At 40.1% G+C, this 18,831-nt stretch overlaps 1 protein-coding gene across 2 annotated transcripts in view; it reads left to right on the forward strand.

Moving 5' to 3' along the window:
* VPS41 (VPS41 subunit of HOPS complex) overlaps positions 1–18,831 on the forward strand; it is a 211,182-nt gene that overhangs the window by 14,982 nt on the left and 177,369 nt on the right. Inside the window, exons 1-2 of one of the 2 annotated variants that reach the window (XM_005549755.5) lie at positions 5,517–5,554; positions 16,888–16,926. In XM_005549755.5, the coding sequence (XP_005549812.1) occupies positions 5,534–5,554; positions 16,888–16,926 (60 nt within the window). In that variant the 5' untranslated portion in view covers positions 5,517–5,533. Of the gene's footprint in view, positions 1–5,516; positions 5,555–16,887; positions 16,927–18,831 lie in introns of those variants that run through there. The other variant, XM_045389032.3, reaches the window with a different exon arrangement.

Genomic DNA, 18,831 nt, shown 5'->3' on the forward strand with positions numbered 1-18,831 from the left:
TCAAGAAAGCATCATGAATGGAAAGATGTTCAATTAATTAATTGATTCAGTCAACAAATAATTATAGTGACCCTATTATGCACATACACTGTGCTAGGTGCCTGGTACATGTTTAAAAGTAAGACGTTGTCAAAGCAAGCTTTATAGTTTCTTTCTGATTTTTTTTGTTGGGATTTGTTTACTATTTTTATGTATTTTTATGTCTCAGTGCTTGTTTATAGCTAAACAAGAGCAAAAAATCAAAGATTTCAAGAAAGCATATGTGAAAACCCTAAATAAAATATTTTACCCATTAATCAATTGATTTCTTTCTGTGGATTGGGAAAATAAAGTGACTATTTGATTTTACCAATAAAACCCCTTGATGCAAATCAAGGCACACTAATTTCACAAGAATCTAGCATGAGAACCACCACAGTGAGTCTAAACTTTACCCCTTCAATGTTCCCTCAAATCTGTATATTTCCAAAGATTCTCTCTTAGGTTGTAATACTACACAATACTATGCCTCAAATATCAATTAAAAGTAATGGCAAAAGCTGCAATTACTTTTGTGTCAACCTAATATATGTTGAAGATCTCAGATTATTTATCTCCAGCACCAGACTCCTCTTAGCTTCAAAACCAAATAATCAAATACCTACTGAACACTTCTTTTACAAGCCAAATAGGGAAAAGATCAACTTTCCCACAAGAGATGGGTAAAGAACAAGAGTAGAAAGGATAGAAGAAAATTGAAAATGGCCAGTAAATTTATGAAAAACATCGACTCATCAGAAATCAAAGAAATATAAGTTAAAACAAAAATTAAAATATTAATACGATTTTCCCCAGCTAAACTGACAAAATGTGTAAGAAATGATAATATCTAATGTTTGATGGTAGGAGGGTTTAGAGCTCTCATATATAGCTTAAGGGAGAATAAATTGTGAGAGATTGAATATATAAAGGGACAATGGCCAGACCATATATTAAAATAGAACCCAGACACACAGTCTGGAGCAAGCTGCAGCAATTGCCCAGGAAACCAAGCCATTGTCTACAATAGACAACCCAGGAATCTAGCCTGATAGTCAAACTGCCATCTCTAGTAACAATCCAGGAACCTTAACTGTAACCTCTGAAACAATCGGCCTAAAATGACCAGGACTTTATTGGTAGTTAACAACTTCCTTAATTTTTACCCCGACTTCCAACTAACGCCAACCAGAGAAAACCAAATATCCACCCCTAACCAATTACGTAGGTTGCCCCACTTCTAGTTAGCCCACCTGCAGCTTTCTCATGCCAACAGCTTCCAACCAGGGCCCACCTGAAGCCTTCCCTTTTTCCAGCTTTCCACTCTTGTGCCTGTCTTTGAGTCTCTGCCACAGCGCAAGTGCTGGTGGCTGACTCCCTTTCTAGAGCAAGCTCTGAATAAATCCTCAATGGCATTTCTCACTTGAATGGTTTTTATTTCTACAGTTGATACCATCTTGTATTACAGCATTTTCTAAAATTATGCACAGGTATGTTAATTAGATGTACTTAAAGTATGCAACAAAATATAATGATTATATACATTACTTTTCATAGGATGGAATTATAAGGCAAAATCATGTTTTATTAAAATCACGTTTTAGAAGAATATTTTGCAATGTTATTGGGAAACAATCTTGAAATATGACTAAGTAAAAAAAGTAAATGACAAAACTTGGTAATATGATCTTTGCTGGAAAAAGTTTTTAAATAAATACAGAGAGAGAAAGAGAGAAGGGAAAGGAGGAAGAGAGAGAGAGGAAGAAGAGAAGAAAAAAGAAAGGAATATATCAAACAATCATAATCTAAGTGGAGAAATCATGAGTGGTTTTAGAATTTTATTTTATAATTTATTGTATTTTTCCAGTTATCTATCATGAACACATAGTACTTTTGTAATTAGAAAAATGTAATTAAAAAAAATCTAATGTGGTTGCTCAGGGAAATTTCCAATAAACTATGTCTTAAAATGACATTTAGGATATTAGAAGGTAACAGGTTTCAGTGGGTACAGTTTTGGAAAAACTAAACTGCAAAATAAGCTGAGACAGTCCAAATTTGCTAAAGATATCATCAATATTCTTTTAGCTATTTGGTACAGTTAATTAAATAAAGGCTAAGATTATAGCTTGGAGTTAGTAGTGTAATGTGGTGTAAATTTGCTTGTCATTAGCTGTCAGACTTTTAGATTGAGAAAGGTAGCAATCTAAGAAGGAATGGAAGCTGAAGATTGGGAAAATAATCTACAACACATCCCCTAATTAGCAAGGGCATAAGAGTGAATTATTTTAACTTTCTCTTTCCACTCCGCTGATTTTTCAAGTTTCCTGAATTTATAAATGCTATTTAATAATGGAAAATATAGAAGCCATTCATATTGTTTAAGCAATGAAATAATGCTATTGTCATGAATAAAATGGCTATAATTTGAGTTAGTAAACTGTTTCAGACCTACGAAACAAGCATATGATACAGATCCTTGAAACCAGTGAGCCACTCTACAAATATAAGGTCTTAGGTCTGTTTTCCGAAGTCTATTAACAATTTTAGGTCCTATAGACTGAGAATGAGAAGTTGAATCTTACTTTTACCTCCATATATTTTTTGTTTTGTTTTGCTTTGTTTGTTTGTTTGTTTGTTTGAGAAAGAGTCTTGCTCTATCACCAGGCTGGAGTGTAGTGGCGTGGGCTCACTGCAACCTCTGCCTCCCGGGTTTGAGTGATTCTCCTGCCTCAGCCTCCCAAGTAGCTGGGACTACAGGAGTGCGCCACCATGACCGGCTGATTTTTGTATTTTTAGTAGAGAGGGGGTTTCACTATGTTGACCAGGATGGTCTCAATCTCTTGACCTCAGGGGATCCACCTGCCTTGGCCTCCCAGAGTGCTGGGATTACAGGCGTGAGTCACTGCGCCCAGCCCTTTACCTCCATATCTTGAAGCTGGGAGAGGGTGGATTGATTATGTGCAAGAAAAAAAGCAGGTGATTTGACACAGATTCAGTGACAGTTAGGCTGAGTACTCCTCAAACTTTAAAGTATATGCATATGACTGAGGGATATTATTAAAATCTAGATTGTGGTTAAACAAGTCTTTCAAAGGGCCCCAAATTCTTCATTTTTAACAAGCTCCTAGGTAGTCTTTGGACTACACTTAGAGTAGTTGGAGAGTACAAGACCACCTAGATAAGAGAGTCTCAAACTCTCACTTCACATGAGAAAATGGGGTTTGGAGTCACATGTGAATTTCATCCTGTCCACTGGCCCATCATGAACCTGCTAGTTCATAGTAGGTTTCTTCCTCTAATCCAGCTTTCCATACCTGTGTCTCTTCCCTTTTCCAGTCTCTCCAAAAGTTAAGAGGCTGATAATATTTTATTGTAATCAACAGAGTATACTGAATGCGGAACAAGCTTGGGGAATTGAGAGTTTCTATGGTTAAATGAGCAGAGAAAAATCTGTAAACTTTGGCTATATCTTTAATAAGACCCATAACACCCTTTTTGAGAAAGAGAAAGAGAATAAACATTCTCATTCCGGAAAAGTAGAAAGGCCAGGAAGGCCCAGAGTGAATGGCCTTCAGCTTTGCTTGCTTGGGCGGCTTGACTTCTCACTGAAATAAAATGGAACCATAAAACAAAAATGCCCTTGTGGGTAAGACAGTGGCAATAATCCTCTGTTTTCCTTCTTCATCCCAATCTCATCTGTTCACCATAGAAGAGGAGATTGCCAAGTTGGAGAGGCTGTAGTCCTGTCACTCATAATGGGAAAGAGAAAATTGGAGTTTGTGAGGAAAATCAGAAAAGTAGAAGATCTCATTTTATCTCTCTTTCCCATGGATACTGGACTGAGAGCTTCCACAGTCTCTTTGGTCTGTATTAAAGTCTTTCTGGGATCTGGAGTTCACCATGAGCAATGTTTGACCCTGGACTGCTTTGCAAGATATTTCAGAAACTCTTGGGTTAGGTTTATACTTTCCCTAGGTTTATACTTAGGACATTGGGTGATTGCTTATGGATTTCTTTTTTCTTTTTCTTTTTTTTTTTTTTTTCAGATAGGGTCTCACTTCATTGCCCAGGCTGGAGTGGCACCATCAAGGCTCACTGCAGCCTTAACCCCCACCTCAGCCTCCTGAGTAGCTGGGACTACAGGCACACACCATTATGCCCGACTAACTTTTGGTACTTTTTGCAGAGACAGGGTTTTGCCATGTTGTCCAGGATGGTCTCAAACTCTTGAGTTCATGAAATCTGACTGCCTTGACCTCCCAAAGTGCTGGGATTACAGGTGAAAGCCACTACACCTGGCTGCTTATAGACATTTAAATGCCCCAGGGTGGTCTATCCTGTTGGCTGAGTGATTAGCCCACTGGAAGAGGAACCCCAGCAAGGCTTGGAGGAAGAAGATGGAGGTAAGGCTGTTTAGGCCCTGGGGAGAAGACAGGTGTCTCAGAGATGATGTCACCTTGGCTTCTGGGCCATTGAGGAATCATGGGTTGAGCAAGCTACAGACAGAGTACTGAGTCCATGACTTCCTACTGGGTCAGACTCAATGAGGCACAGGGAGTCAAAAATGTACTGAGGCAACCACCACATGCTGCCATTTGCGATGCCCTCTACTGGTCACTAGCTACTCCAGTGAATGGAAATTTTTAAATGTCTGTCTTTGGATAAGGTGCTGCAGATTCCTGAGGATTAAGAAGAAGAATTCATAATGTTCAGAAACATGGAGAGAGGATCACTCATTCTGAAGGCTGGAATACAGTGGTTGTGCAGATTTGGACCAAAGACAACTTCATATTGTGTCTCCACTTGAACATTTACCTATTGAATATCCTCAACAAAAGTTTAACATTTAATTTATTAAACAATAGAGATTCTTTTTTAAAATCAATGTTCATATGACAGGAGAAGACAACTTAAAGTAGCAAGCAAAAATAATAATATTATTTGTTGGTGTATAAATTTTCTCTGGCTCTCCACTGCAAAGTCTGCTTTATATTCACTGAATGTACTTAAAAGAGAGAGAGAAAAAAAGAATAAGAACACTTTTAGAGTAAGCAGCATTTGGCAATCACAGAGACTTTGGCATCAGACAGGGCTGAATTCTGTTACTAGTTCTGCTTCTTAATAGCTGCATGACCTCTGAGCTACGGTATTCTCCCCTATAAATGGTGATGATGGTAGGAATTGCTGTGAGGATTAAATGAGATAATTTATGCAAAGCTATAAACCCAGGGCGTGATATAGTTAAGTCCTTAATAAACACTAGAATAACTACAGAAACAAGAACAACAATAAAATAAGCTATAGTATTAGCAATGGTTATGTTCAGATTCTTCAAAGCAGAACTCCATTGAGTTTGGAGAATTGGCAGCAGAAATGAGCCCCAAGAGGTCCGTCCCCTAGAAGAGATTTCCAGGCTCAGATGAAGCTAAAACTACATTTCCCAGAAGGCCCCGGGCCCAGGGTCTGGTTTCCTCTCATTTCCGGGTGTGTCATGTGATTCTCCGGTCGCGCCATGGCGGAAGCAGAGGAGCAGGTAAAGGGTGCAGTTGGTAGTTGAGGGCACAGGGATATGGAGACTAGGGTGGGCTGTTTGGGGAGGGTGGAGTGGAGTGGGTGGAGGTGCGGAGCTGCTGGAAGAGGGCAACGCAGGCCCGCGGCAGGGCGGGATGGGACGGTGAAAGTTGCTTTCGGAGAGCAGAGAGGATGCCAGCCCCGGGAGGGCACCTGGGGAAAGCGCACCGACACACCCCCGCCTTCGGGAGGCGGCCTTTCCTCGGGCCCCATCCCTGTGCCCTTTGCCCAGTGAAATTTTGGCATGAAGGCAGGCCAGGCTACCCCAGGGACTGACTGCCTGTGGGAGGCGGAAGAGAGGCCAGGTGACTGAAATTTACGTTGCTTTCCACTTGAAGTAGGACAGTAAGAACTAGGAGAGAGTAGACGATGAGTTTTGTTTTGTATCGGATTTAGGTACAGAACTGGAGCACTGTTGCGGTGCAGCAGGGATTAAGTGCATCGGTTCTGGAGCAAAAATGCCTGGGGTCCAAGTGCTGGTTCCTTTTTTACTCAATGTGTTACTTTGAGCTACTGATTTAACTTTCTAGTGTAAGATGGGGATAATAATAGGACCGTCCTCAGCGTGTGGTTTAAGATGGAGAGCGTTTATACACAAAGTTAGAGTGCTTAGAACTATTGGGCTCAGTAAAAGTTAAATGGGATTATTTGTGGCTGGCAGTATCCAGTCAACAACTGGCAATGTGGCACTGGAGTTTAGGGTAGAAATTAGTGATGGGAATACGGATTATTTTCATATAGCGGTAGTGGTAATCCCACGTTTTATGAAATGACGAAGTAAAATAAAAAAGACAAAAAAGTGAAGCAGACCAAAAGAGAGGCTAGAACTTGGGGGAGATAACCTGAGTTTCCTTTTCCAGTGTTATTTCAGTTGGATACTGTTTTTCCTCACAAGTTAACAGGGCTGTTAGCAGTGATTGTCTCTAAACAGTGACTTGATGGGCTGTTTAGTGTCGTAAGACATTTACCTAGTTCAATAATTTTTACTATTTTCAACATACTTCATTTGTTTTTACTTCATAGTGAAAATTTGCTCTGTATATGTTTTACATATGCCAATAATTGAGACATTTCACTAGGATGAAATTTGGTTTGGCTGGTCCTTGTGATAACAAGATAACAAAATCTCTTATCTAACACTAGAACCTCACATTTCCATTCTGGCAATTAAAAGGAAAACGCTCCATAAGAACGTATCATTTCATGACTGCCATTGCTCGTTTGAATAAGGGCGAGATTGTTTTTCACATTGTGCATCTATTTCATGTTGAAATGTTTGTTTCATGGTTTGATTTAAAAGCAAAAAACTGAGTTTCATATGTTCTTAGATATAGTATAATAAAAATGGAGAGAGTTGCTCTTAGAAAAACCAGTGTTTTTTCTTCCCTTGAAAAAAACCTGTGAAATATTTACCACTGTTTAGTGCCGAAGAAGAATTTGACAAAGTTGTTGGATGTAAAAATGATGCATACAAAGTTAGGGATATAATAATGTTTCACATTTGTACATTATTTTCTAGTTTTAAGACCCTTCCATATTGCATTTGGTCTTCTAAAAGAATTCTGTGAGGTAAATGTTTATTCTTTTTTTTTTTTTTTTTTTTTTTTTTTTGAGACGGAGTCTCGCTCTGTCGCCCAGGCTGGAGTGCAGTGGCGCTATCTCGGCTCACTGCAAGCTCCGCCTCCCGGGTTTACGCCATTCTCCTGCCTCAGCCTCCCGAGTAGCTGGGACTACAGGCGCCCGCCACCTCGCCCGGCTAATTTTTTTGTATTTTTAGTAGAGACGGGGTTTCATTGTGTTAGCCAGGATGGTCTCGATCTCCTGACCTCGTGATCCGCCCGTCTCGGCCTCCCAAAGTGCTGGGATTACAGGCTTGAGCCACCGCGCCCGGCCGTAAATGTTTATTGTTATACATGGGTGAAACACCTTTGATGTTCCAGACTTTCTAGTGGCTTCTAATCTTATTCAGAGGAAAAGCCACAGCCATTACAGTAGCCTGGTTGCCCCACAGGACCTTGACCCAGCTGCCTCTAGCCACCTTTTCTTGACCTCGTTTTTCCAACTACCCTTCTGTGATTCTGCATCGACTGTACTGGCTTTCTTATTCTTCAAAAAGCCAGGCAGGTCCTACCTCAGGGACTTTGCTCATGCTGTTTCTTTTTGAGGAACGCTGACGTTTACAGGCTTAATTCCTCATTTCCTTCGTGTCTTTGTCCAAGTGTTCTTTTCCATTGCGACCTTCCCTCACCATGCTTTGAAACATTCCTGCATTATTTTTCTCTATAATGTGCATCACCGTTTGACATACTGTATTTTAAAATTTGTTGTTTTTTTTTCCCCTGTATATTGCTGTGTACCTCTCACCACAGAGCTTGGAACATCATGACAAGGATTTATTCACTGTTGTATGTCCAATACCTAGAATATTGCTTGGTACTTAATAAAATGTGTTAAATGATTGACTTTTACTGATAAGCAAATTGAAATTCAGGCAACTTGAGTAACGTGCTCAGGCTTATATCTATAATATAAATCTCCAGTCCTCTGTCTCCAAAGCTCATGACTTTTCATTAGAATATCCTACCTTTTAAAAATATATGTAGGAACCTCAATCTAAATTGTTATTTTTTAGTTTGTAAAGTAGCATTAGCCCTTTTCATTTTAATGATTTTCCCTCAAGCCATCATTCCACCTTTGATACTTTAACAGCCTAATATATAGTTGGAATGGGCATTCTCCTCTCCAATGGTGTGACTATCTTTCTTAAAAAGACCAGTGGTGGGCCAGGCACAATGGCCCATCCCTGTAATCCCAGCGCTCTGGGAGGCCGAAGTGGGGCGATTGTTTGAGCCCAGGAGTTCAAGACAAGCCTGGGCAACATAGCAAAATCTTGTCTCTACAAAAATTACAAAAATTAGCGAGGCATGGTGGTGTATGCCTGTAGTCCCAGCTACTTGGGAGGCTGAGGTGGGAGGATTGCTTGAGTCAAGGAAGTTGAGGTAGCAGTGAGCCATGATTGTGTCACTGCACTCCAGCCTGGGCAACAGAGCAAGACCCTGTTTCAAAACAAAACAAAACAAAAAATCCCCCCCAGCAGTCTATTGTAAATGGCCGAAAGAAACAAACATTTACAAATTGTTAAGTTCTTTTTTTTTAAAGAAAGCTAGTAATTTTACCTAATCTTATCTTTTATAGATTAAAAATGGTTAAGCTTTTCTCTGTTTTTTGTTTTTTGTTTTTTTTGCATTTGACAGTAGGAAGCCATTGAAATCTGATGGCGGTAGTAGGGCTTTATTATATCATTTTTTAAAAAGCTAAAAGTGTATAAAAATGGAGAAAATTGGGCTGGGCTGGGTGCGGTGCGGTGGCTCAGGCCTGTAATCCCAGCGCTTTGGGAAGCCAAGGTGGGTGGATCACCTGAGGTCAGGAGTTCGAGACCAGACTGGCCAACATGGTGAAACCCTGTTGCTACTAAAAATACAAAAAAATTAGCCAGGCAGTGGTGGTGGGCGCCTGTAATCACAGCTACTCGGCAGGCTGAGGCAGGAGAATCACTTAGAGAACCCAGTAGGCAGAGGTTGCAGTGAGCCGAGATTGTGCCATTGCACTTCATTCAGCCTGGGTGACAAGAGGGAGACTCCATCTCAAAAAGAAAAAAAAAAAAAAAGGAGAAAATAAACTGTTCTATTGAACTTTTTAGAAAACTTGACATAATTTTTTTTCTTGGTATCATGTATCATGAATGCCAGTGATCTCCAGAATTAGCAACACAAAACTAAACGTCTCCACATTATCTTTCCTGAGTGGCGGTGTTTCTCTCATGATTGCTCCCCTCCCCCTTCATTTTCAGAAGAACCAAAATAGTGACATCTGCACTGAGTTATTGTGATATAAAACAGCTCAGAGGATCTAAAACTAAAAACACTTTTTAGATATGAATGAACATTTTTTTATAAGTCTTTGGGAAATCCTTGCTTTTGCCTAATATGGTAAAGGTAGTTGTCAAAAGTAACTACATATATATTTTATAGTTTACAGAAAAAACGAATACCCTGCATTCTGCCTGGAAATCTTCTAACCAGCAGTTTTACTTAGCTCCAAAACGATTTATAGTTGACCTTCATAATCACAGATGCCCAACAGTATTTGTCCATATCTTTCTTATGAATAACATTCTGCTTGAAGTCTGGTTGTTTGTGTATTTGTCTTATCTCTCCTAGAGATTGCTGAGTCTTCAAGAATAAGAACAAGAACTTACTCATGTCTGTATCTTCCACAGGGCTAGTGCTTTCTAGGTACTAAGTGTTTACTAAAGTGTTTAAATGAATTTATTAAGGGGAAAATAGCATTTCAAATTGTCAAATTGTAAATTAGTAGGATTTGCATGAAATTATTTTATCTTACTTGAACCTTTTGTAAGTTATTAATTCAGATGTAATGTGGATTACATCTCTCCTATAATGTGGATTACATTCTATACTTTCTTTACTCTTGCCTGCTCCCCAGGTATCCTTTGATCTTTCCTACTCAACCAGCCTGGACCCTGCCTGGTCCATTAAAGTATTTCCACGATTAGACCATCTATTTCTTAACCACGTAGGAAAGTTTCTACTTTGAATTCTCCTTCTGCATTTTAGAAATTAGGGGATTTCTGTCCTTATTGTAGATTACTTATGGATTATTAGATGTCACATTTGTCATGTATATCCCTGTGTGATTATGTTACAATAAAAATCAAATCAATACAATTTTGCGTGCCTCAATTTTCTTGCCTGTAAACTGGGAATTTTACTCTCTCAAACTTTGGTGAGTATGAAGTATGTCAAAACTTTTGTGAGTATAAACTATGTAAAACTGGATAGGTTGAAATGGTCGTATAAATAAGACAGAGGTTAATCATCGAAACCTGGACTTGGCTTACGTACGCCCAATTCTTTTTCTTACAGTTTGGCTAAGATAGATATTTTAAAGGCAGCGTTACTACTAACTAAAGGAAAAATAAAACCCAAACAAGAAGTTTTAAAAGTATAGAATCAGACAGATTTTTAGAGGGCGCACTCTCCCATCATGTAACTAAAATGCAGTCACAAATTAGTTTTGCTTTACTTGTGGATTGCATTATTAGTTTTTCCACTTATTTTCACCTGAGTTGGTCGGCTAGAGGCCAGTTCACTAGTTGATTATTAGTAGCCTCCCTCACACCCACATTAACACCTTGGAGAGAGGACACTCATCAGATCAGGGGCTTCTGTGTCTCATGCTACTTCCCATTCATGGCTGTGCAGTCCCCTGTTGCCTCTGTATCTTCTTGATGCCTGGGCCTCCTTATGGTTTTTTTTGTTTTTGTTGTTGTTAAAAACCACTTGTGATTCCAGGCTCTTATTTTAAACCTACTGAATCAGAATCTGTGAAGATGGAGTGTATTAGTGGGTATTAGCTAACTCCCCAAACTGAGTTTTGATGATTCTGATGCAAAGCCAGATTTGGGACTGGATCATCGGGTCGCCAGGTTTGTCCTTTTTTCCACGCTGGGGCAGACATCAAGGTTTTTCTTCATTTGCTGAATAACATGAGTGCAGTAGCTGAGCCCAGTGGTTGGAGTGGGCTTGGTAACCTGAGTCCTCATCTTTCCTACTCCACCAGTGTAGTCCCTGAGTATCTAAAACTGGCCACAACTCCTTTGAGGTTTTTGAAATTGAAGCTCTGTGACAACAGAGATATCACGTACGTACCACACAAAATATTTCCTCCTTCCTCTGCCTGTATCAGACAGTGCCTATATCAGAACTCCCTTTCTTATTATGCTCAGCTAGGGCACACAGTTTGTTGGAAAGAGAGAGAAGGTGGCAGTACCTCAGTGAGTGTTCACATGTACCTCCAGGCATAGATGGAGATAGATGATTTCTTGGAGCCTGGTCTCTGCTCGTTTTTTTCCTGCAACACAGAGCCAGGTGAGCCCTCCTGCAGAGTTTGGAGTGGCCTTCCTCAGGCCCCAGCCTACCATTTCTCCCCCAAATTCTGTTTTTCTTTCCCGACAGTACGTGGGCACTTAAAATTCTGAGGACTTCACAACCCAGGCAAGTCCTGGATCCTCTTTCCTGGGCTGACAGTCTTCCTTTTCACCACTCCTGACCTCTGAGGCCAGCTGGGCCAAGCCTTCTCCCAGGCCACTGTCATAGGGTTCTGTGCTGATGGGAGGATTAGGGCTGGGGGTTGGTTAAAAGCCTATATTAGAGAAGTCTTCTAGGAGCTTAAGTAATTATTGGAATTGCTGCATCCTTGTTTGATGCTACTTTCCTGCAGTTCCCTTTCTGTAACTGTCCTACAGTTCATAAGCTAATAATTCAGATGTGAATCTGGAGAAAATATGCTTGTTATTGCTCATAAGGGAAAGGCAATATATGGAGGAGGAAGAAGATTGTTCTAGATTGGCAGCTTATCTCATCATCATCACCAGCAACATGTTTTTCCAGTAGGATATTGGGAGACAAAGAGGGCAAAGCCTTTGGGTTTATCCACAGCATATATGTAATGAGAACTAGTAGGACAAGGCATTTAATATTAGGTGCTAACTGAGGGGCATGGGAAGAAATGTAAAAACCAAGATGTTGAAGAGAGAGTGAAGGTCCTCAGGCTGAGTGCCTGGCAACCCCTCCCTGGGGTATCCCCGAGAGGTCCACTGAGCCTGTAGAGCATTCCATCAGGATGAGTGCAGGATGGGGCCACGGGCCTTCTAAATGGAGGGAATGACATGAGGAAAGTAAAGAGCAAGCAGCACAAACTCAGGCAGGCAGGTGGTGGTGCACATGAGCAGGAGTGCCTTGGTGTTGGAAACTGGGAGTGGTGGGGGTGGTGAAGTGCATTCTGTCCTGGGTGTATGTTATGTGGAACTGTGGATCCTATGTAGACATACAGTCAGAAGTACAGGTTTTTATATGGAAGCTTTTTTAAAAACACCATCCAGGCCAAACAAAACACCTGCAGGCCATATCCAGACCCCAGGCCACTGATTTGCCACTTGTGGCATAGAGATACAAGCAGTGTCTCGGTGAGGGGGTCCCCCAGTGTGGCTGGAGGGTCTCAGGTTTGTGGAGAAAGTGGGGAGTGAGGCTAAGGGTCTGTTGGGGGCCAGACTGAGAAGGACTTTGACTGCTGGGGAATCTGAAAGCTATTCTTCAGGCTGGGGCACTACTGAGGGTTGTTTGAGGAGGGCAGTGGCCATTTGGTCTGTGCTTTGGGAAGATAATCCTGATGGCAGGTGATGAGTATATTAGGCCACATGTCAAGGCACAGAAATCATTAGGTAAAGCTGTTTGGGTAGGTGATTGGGCTTAAGGGATTGGTTGGCAAAAGAAAGGTAAAGTGAAATGTTTCTGAGTTTAGCTGTCAATCTGTTACCCAGAATTGGCCCAGCTAGACATTTGTATCACTGGGTATCTTCCAGCCTATCACTTTTGCTTTGATCAGAACAGCACTTTTTTTTTTTAATTGTAGTAAAATATTCATAGCATAAAATTACCATTTTAACCATTAAAAAAGTTGAAAACATTTTTTTTGTAGAGACAGGATCTTTCTATGTTGCCCACGCTGGTCTCAGATTCCCTGGCCTTAAGCAGCCCTCTTGCCTCAGCCTCCCCAAGTGCTGGGATTACAGGCGTGAGCCACCCCCGCCTTAATCATTTTTAAGTGTATGATTCAGTGACATTAAATATACTCACATTGTTGTGCAACCATCACCACTGCTGTCATTTTGATGTTTGTCCACCTAAAATCTCATGTCCCCCCCAGTATTAGAGGTGGGCGGTGTTTGAGCCATGGGGGCAGATCTCTCATGATGGCTTGGTCCCATCATTGAGACAGTTAGTTCTCTCTATGAGTTCCCACGAGAGATGGTTGTTAAAAAGAGCCTGGCACCTCCCCATTGCCCTCTTCTGCTTCCTGTCTTGCCATGTGATCTCTGCATATGCCAGCTACCCTTCAACCTACTGCCATGAGTAGAAGCAGCCTGAGGCCCTCATCAGAAGCAGATGCTGGTGCCATGCTTCTGGTACAGACTGCAGAACCATGAGCCAAATAACACTCTTTTCTTTATAAATTAACCAGCCTTAATTAGGTGTTCCTTTAGAGCAACGCAAATGTGCTAAGACAGCCACTCTGCCTCTCTAGAACTTTTAGTCCTCACAAACTGAAACTCTGTACCCATTTAACAATAACTCCCCGCCACATCCTCCCTCTGCCTTTGGTAACCTCTGTTTTATTTCTGTGTTATATAAGTGGAATTGTGCAATATTTGTCATTTTGTGTTTTGCTTATTTCACTTTGAAAACAGCATAATTTTATAACATATCTTCAGGATTTGAAGTTAGATTCTTTAAATGAGAGTATGAAGCTTAAAAAAAGTTTGAAAACCACTGACTCATTCTCAAATTGTTACCATTCTCGAAGTTCAGCCTTCTTGGATTTCTTACTGAGGGCATTTACTTTATGTCTTCTTGTTTGCCTTTCTGTCTCTAGCACGTTAATTAGAGGGCTTGATGAATGAACAAAGCTAAAAAATAACAGACCAGCCTAATTCTTGACATCACTCATGCATTGCTTTGGTAGGATTGTGGAAACAAGTTTTTTTTAAGGTCACCTGTCTGTGTGAGATGTTCGCAGTGGTGCTGAGGGCAAGTCTCAGAGTTTCCTAGGGTAAATGTTCTCCATCAATTCCGTAGCCAAAGAAGCTACTCTCAGGGCCCAGTTTTCCCTGAAGATTCGGATCTCAGATCTTCATGCCTCAAGGTGTCAAATTCTGGCACTGCATGCTTTCTGGTGTGGAGAAAGAGTGTAATTTGATTTTGAGTTTTTGGATTGAAATTGCTGGTTGGAGACTTGTGTTTTTTCTTTTTTAATTTATATAAATTTAAGGGGCACAGGTACAATTTTGTTACATATATTGCATAGTGGTGAACTCTGGGATTTTAGTGTCACTATCACCTGAATAATGTATATTGTATCCATTAAATAATTTTCTTATCATCTACCCTTCCCAGTCTCCATGGTCGGCCATTCCCTACTCTTTGTCCAAGTGTACACATTATTTAGCTTCTACTTATAAGTAAGAACATGAGTATTTGACTGTTTCTGAGTTGTTTCACTTAAGATTTTTTGTTGTATTGTTTTAATTGAAACAGGGTCTCACTCTGTTGCTCAGGCCGGAATGCAGTAATGCGATCACAGCTCACTGCAGCCTTGACCTGCTGGGTTCAAGTGAGTCTTCCGGGTCAAGTGGTCCTCCCAAGTAGCTGGGACTACAGGTGTACGCCACCACACCTAGCTAATATTCTTTTTATTTTTTCTAGAGATGAGGTTTCACCATGTTGGCCAGTCTGGTCTCAAACTCCTTACCTCAGGTGATCCACCCACCTCGGCCTCCCAAAATGCTGGGATTACAGGCGTGAGCCACCGTGCCTAGCCCAAATGTTTTTGTTTTAATGAAGAACATAAATGGGGTATTCACCCATTTACCTCATGTGCATACTTGAGTGGATTCTATATGAGGAAAAAAAAATTTCCTTAGGTTTAATGTAATTTTTCTGAAAAGAGTAAATGTCTTTTTAGAATTGTACATACAGGAGATAGGAATCTAAGTGTACTTTATTGGCATAGTTATCAAAGCCTTGTATTGCTGATGCTAATAACATAATATTCAGCAACTCCCAGAGATGGAAAGGATGTTAGAAGTCATTAAACTTAACCTCTAAGCCTCACTCTTCCGACCCCAGTGGTGTTAGGAAAGTTTATAATGTTGTGGGTGGTGAATGGAACATAATGAGTAGTTTATAATAGATGTTCAGTAAAGAAGTCAGAATACTGACTGTTAATGTTAAAGTGGACTATGTCCACAAGAGAAGGATCAGTAGAGTAAGGGGACTAAAACCAGAAACTGTGATGGTGAGTGCAGAGGAGAAACATTTTAGAAGGTGGAACATGATACATGTCATTAACTCTCTGGACAGCTATCATGTAGTGGAATAATTGGTTTTTTTATGTAGTGCTAAGAACAAAAATGTTACTGTGGATTATTGTAGCTTCAAATGAATATGAACTTTATGCGACTTGGATTGACATTAAGCTAAACAGGCTGCATTGAGATATAGAGGAGATTCTAATATTCATTGTGGTTAATGATACAAGTATAATAAAATTCTTAATTACAAGGAACATATCCCCATTTTACGCATGGCCTTTGAGGGCAAGGACTGTGTTGTCCTCCAGGCTGTACTTTGGAGGGTGCCTGCCACCTGTCAGGCTCTTGCTGATTTTTAATGAATGAAATTAAAATTATTTTAAACACCAGATTTACATTTATCCTGCTGTCCAACTTGTATTGAGTAATATATGCGTCTGATCTTCCTTAAAATGTTCTTTTTTTTCTTGAAAATATATTAGTTATATCTAAAATGTCCTTGCCCCATTTTTTCTTGTTCTTTGTTTATCTCATGGATTGTTGTAAAGTGCTTACATTCAGTGTCAGCATATTAGTTGTAACCTTTTATTGCTATTGATATCTATAAGTACGTTAAGTAAATCTTCATTTTGCTGACCTCTTTGAGGATGCATGGTATCAGCAGATTCTCTCTTTCACTGGACAGGTGAGAGATTAGCAGGATCAAGTCAATTTTTCCCTTTTTGCTTTGTTTCCTTCAGAGCAGCAAGATTCATTGTCTAGCAAGAGGGAAACTGTGTTAAATGGCGGAATTTGTCTTAGTGGTAATGGTTTAAAGAGTGCATGTAAATTATACAGCTAGTTTACACAGGGTCTGATAGGTACCACTGCAGGAGATTCTTTTTAAAAAGCTGTTTTAGCAAGACAATCATTTTAACTCAACCAGATTAATAGCATGATAATTAATAACACAAGAGCTTTTCAGTATAAAAATTGGCTTGTAGATAACATGAGATGGCAGTTTCCTCTTGCCTTCTGAGATTAGTGAGGCTGCTTTGCCAGATGGGTTTCCATTATTAACAAGGGAGAGAGTCTTCCAGGGCCTCAGATGACAAGTTCCTGGGGTAATTTGTTTACCTGTTAACTCTTTGAGGGAGAGCAGCAGGATCTGCCTGCCAGGGTGTGGAGAAGTTGTAGGAGACACGTGAAAGTCAGAGCATGTGGTCCTCTAAAGAACAGTTTTAGATTCTCTTCCAAAAAGGGCAGATGGGTGGTGATAAGAACACAAGGATTCTTTCCCCTTGCAAATGATTGTTATTCTTTTATCATCTCTTCTGACCATTTTCTTTTTCTGTGCTTTGTAGGAAACTGGGTCCCTTGAAGAATCTACAGATGAGTCTGAGGTAAGGTGGTGACTCAGGAGCCCTCGGATTTGTAGCTCACCACGTTGTTCTCTTGAGTTGCGCTGCTTTGCTAAATGCAACATTCGCAGGGGCTGAGGGTGTAAAGCAGGGCCGTAGGTAACTGAGCCGTGGGGAAGAGCTTTTAATATGCCAGTTATCTTAAAAAAGATTAAATGGATTAGCTTAAAAATTAAACAAGAAAAGGAACAAAAAGTTTTCATCTGGAACAATATTTTAACTTGAAACATGTTGGCAGTGGGAAAATTGATACAAAGTTTTAGAAATTTATCTCAACACTTTAACATCCCCCTTGCCTGCTTTTTAAAAATAGCCACTGTAGGTTTTATGATGTTTATTCTTTCTTTGTTCTTTTAATGAATGTGACATGTTTATTGGTATAATTTTTGAATCATTGAAATTGGAGTTTGCTTCTTAAAAAGGGAACTACCTTAAAAGTTGTTAGGGTGTTGTGATAAAAATAGTTTCTTAAGGAGAATAATATATAAGGAAGGACTTTAAAAAAATTATTTTCAAGTCTGCATAAGAAATGTTTAAGTGTAAGTTTTTTTTTTTGTTTCTTCTTTTTTGAGACAGAGTTTTACTCTTGTTGCCTAGGCTAGAATGCAATGGTGCAGTCTCAGCTCACTTCAACCTCCGTCTCCTGGGTTCAAGTGATTCTTTGGCCTCAGCATCCCAAGTAGCTGGGATTACAGGTGCCCGCCACCATGCCCAGATAGTTTTTGTGTTTTTAGTAGAGACAGGGTTTCACCATGTTGGCCAGGCTGGTCTCCAACCCTTGACCTCAGGTGATCTCCCTACCTCAGCATCCCAAAGTGCTGGGATTATAAACATGAGCCACTGTGCTTGGCCCAAGCATAATGTAATTGGCTTATCAGTTTTCTAGATGGACTCAGAAGAAGTACATTTTTCCTTTTAATATTTTGTTTCACTCAGAGAAATGAAAATGTACCTGTGATAACCTGGAAATACACACTGACATGACTCTAGCCATGATGATCTGTTACATTTGGGTTGATATTGCATAAGCTTATGTGATTTTTGTTGCTTTTCCAAGGAAAAGTTGGGCTTGTGCATGTTTCTGTAGAGAACAGCTTATATATCAGGGATGTCCAATCTTTTGGCTTCCCTGGGTCACATTGGAAGAAGAAGAATTGTCTTGGGCCAGACATAAAATATACTAACAATAGTTGATGAACTAAAAAAAAATTGCAACAAAAAATCAAACAATGTTTCAAGAAAGTTTATGAATTTGTGTTGGGTCACATTTAAAGCCATCCTAGGCCACTTGTGGCCTGTGGGCCATGGGCTATATATTATGTCATTGCGTAGTCATGGTTTCTAACATTTTCATTGATAAGGACTTCCATTACTGTGGGGCTCCTGGTAAGGCATTTCTGAGTTTGCTTATAGATAGGGTATATTTGTTAATTTCTCATAGAGTATTGAAAAGCATTTTAGGTTACCTTATTTTAGAAATCTCTGGTTAACTAAGATTCCGGTGTTCTTAGAATCATTGGTACGGAATCATACAGTGTTGGAACTCTGTCCAGGAATTTCATATGACAGGTGAGGAGGGTGTTGGCAGCCACCTAAATCTAAATCTTTCCACACATGCTCCAAATACTAAACAGCTCAACAAGGAGAGCAAATAAAAGCACACACAATCTAGGCCTTCCAGTATGATTAGCAAATGGGGAGTAACACAAACTTCAGTGCAAGTGGAGAAATAAACATCCAAAGCCAGCAGAATCGGCTCTGGAGTTGACACTGGAGCTGACAGTCAGATGGAGACTGGGTAGAAATGAAGAGAGTACAGCTGAGACCCAGCCAAGGCAGAATGCACATAAAAATCATGCTTAGTGAGAAGGGGGCCCCATTCTTAGT

The sequence above is a fragment of the Macaca fascicularis genome, chromosome 3, assembly GCF_037993035.2.
Source record: "Macaca fascicularis isolate 582-1 chromosome 3, T2T-MFA8v1.1".
NCBI lineage: Eukaryota > Metazoa > Chordata > Mammalia > Primates > Cercopithecidae > Macaca > Macaca fascicularis.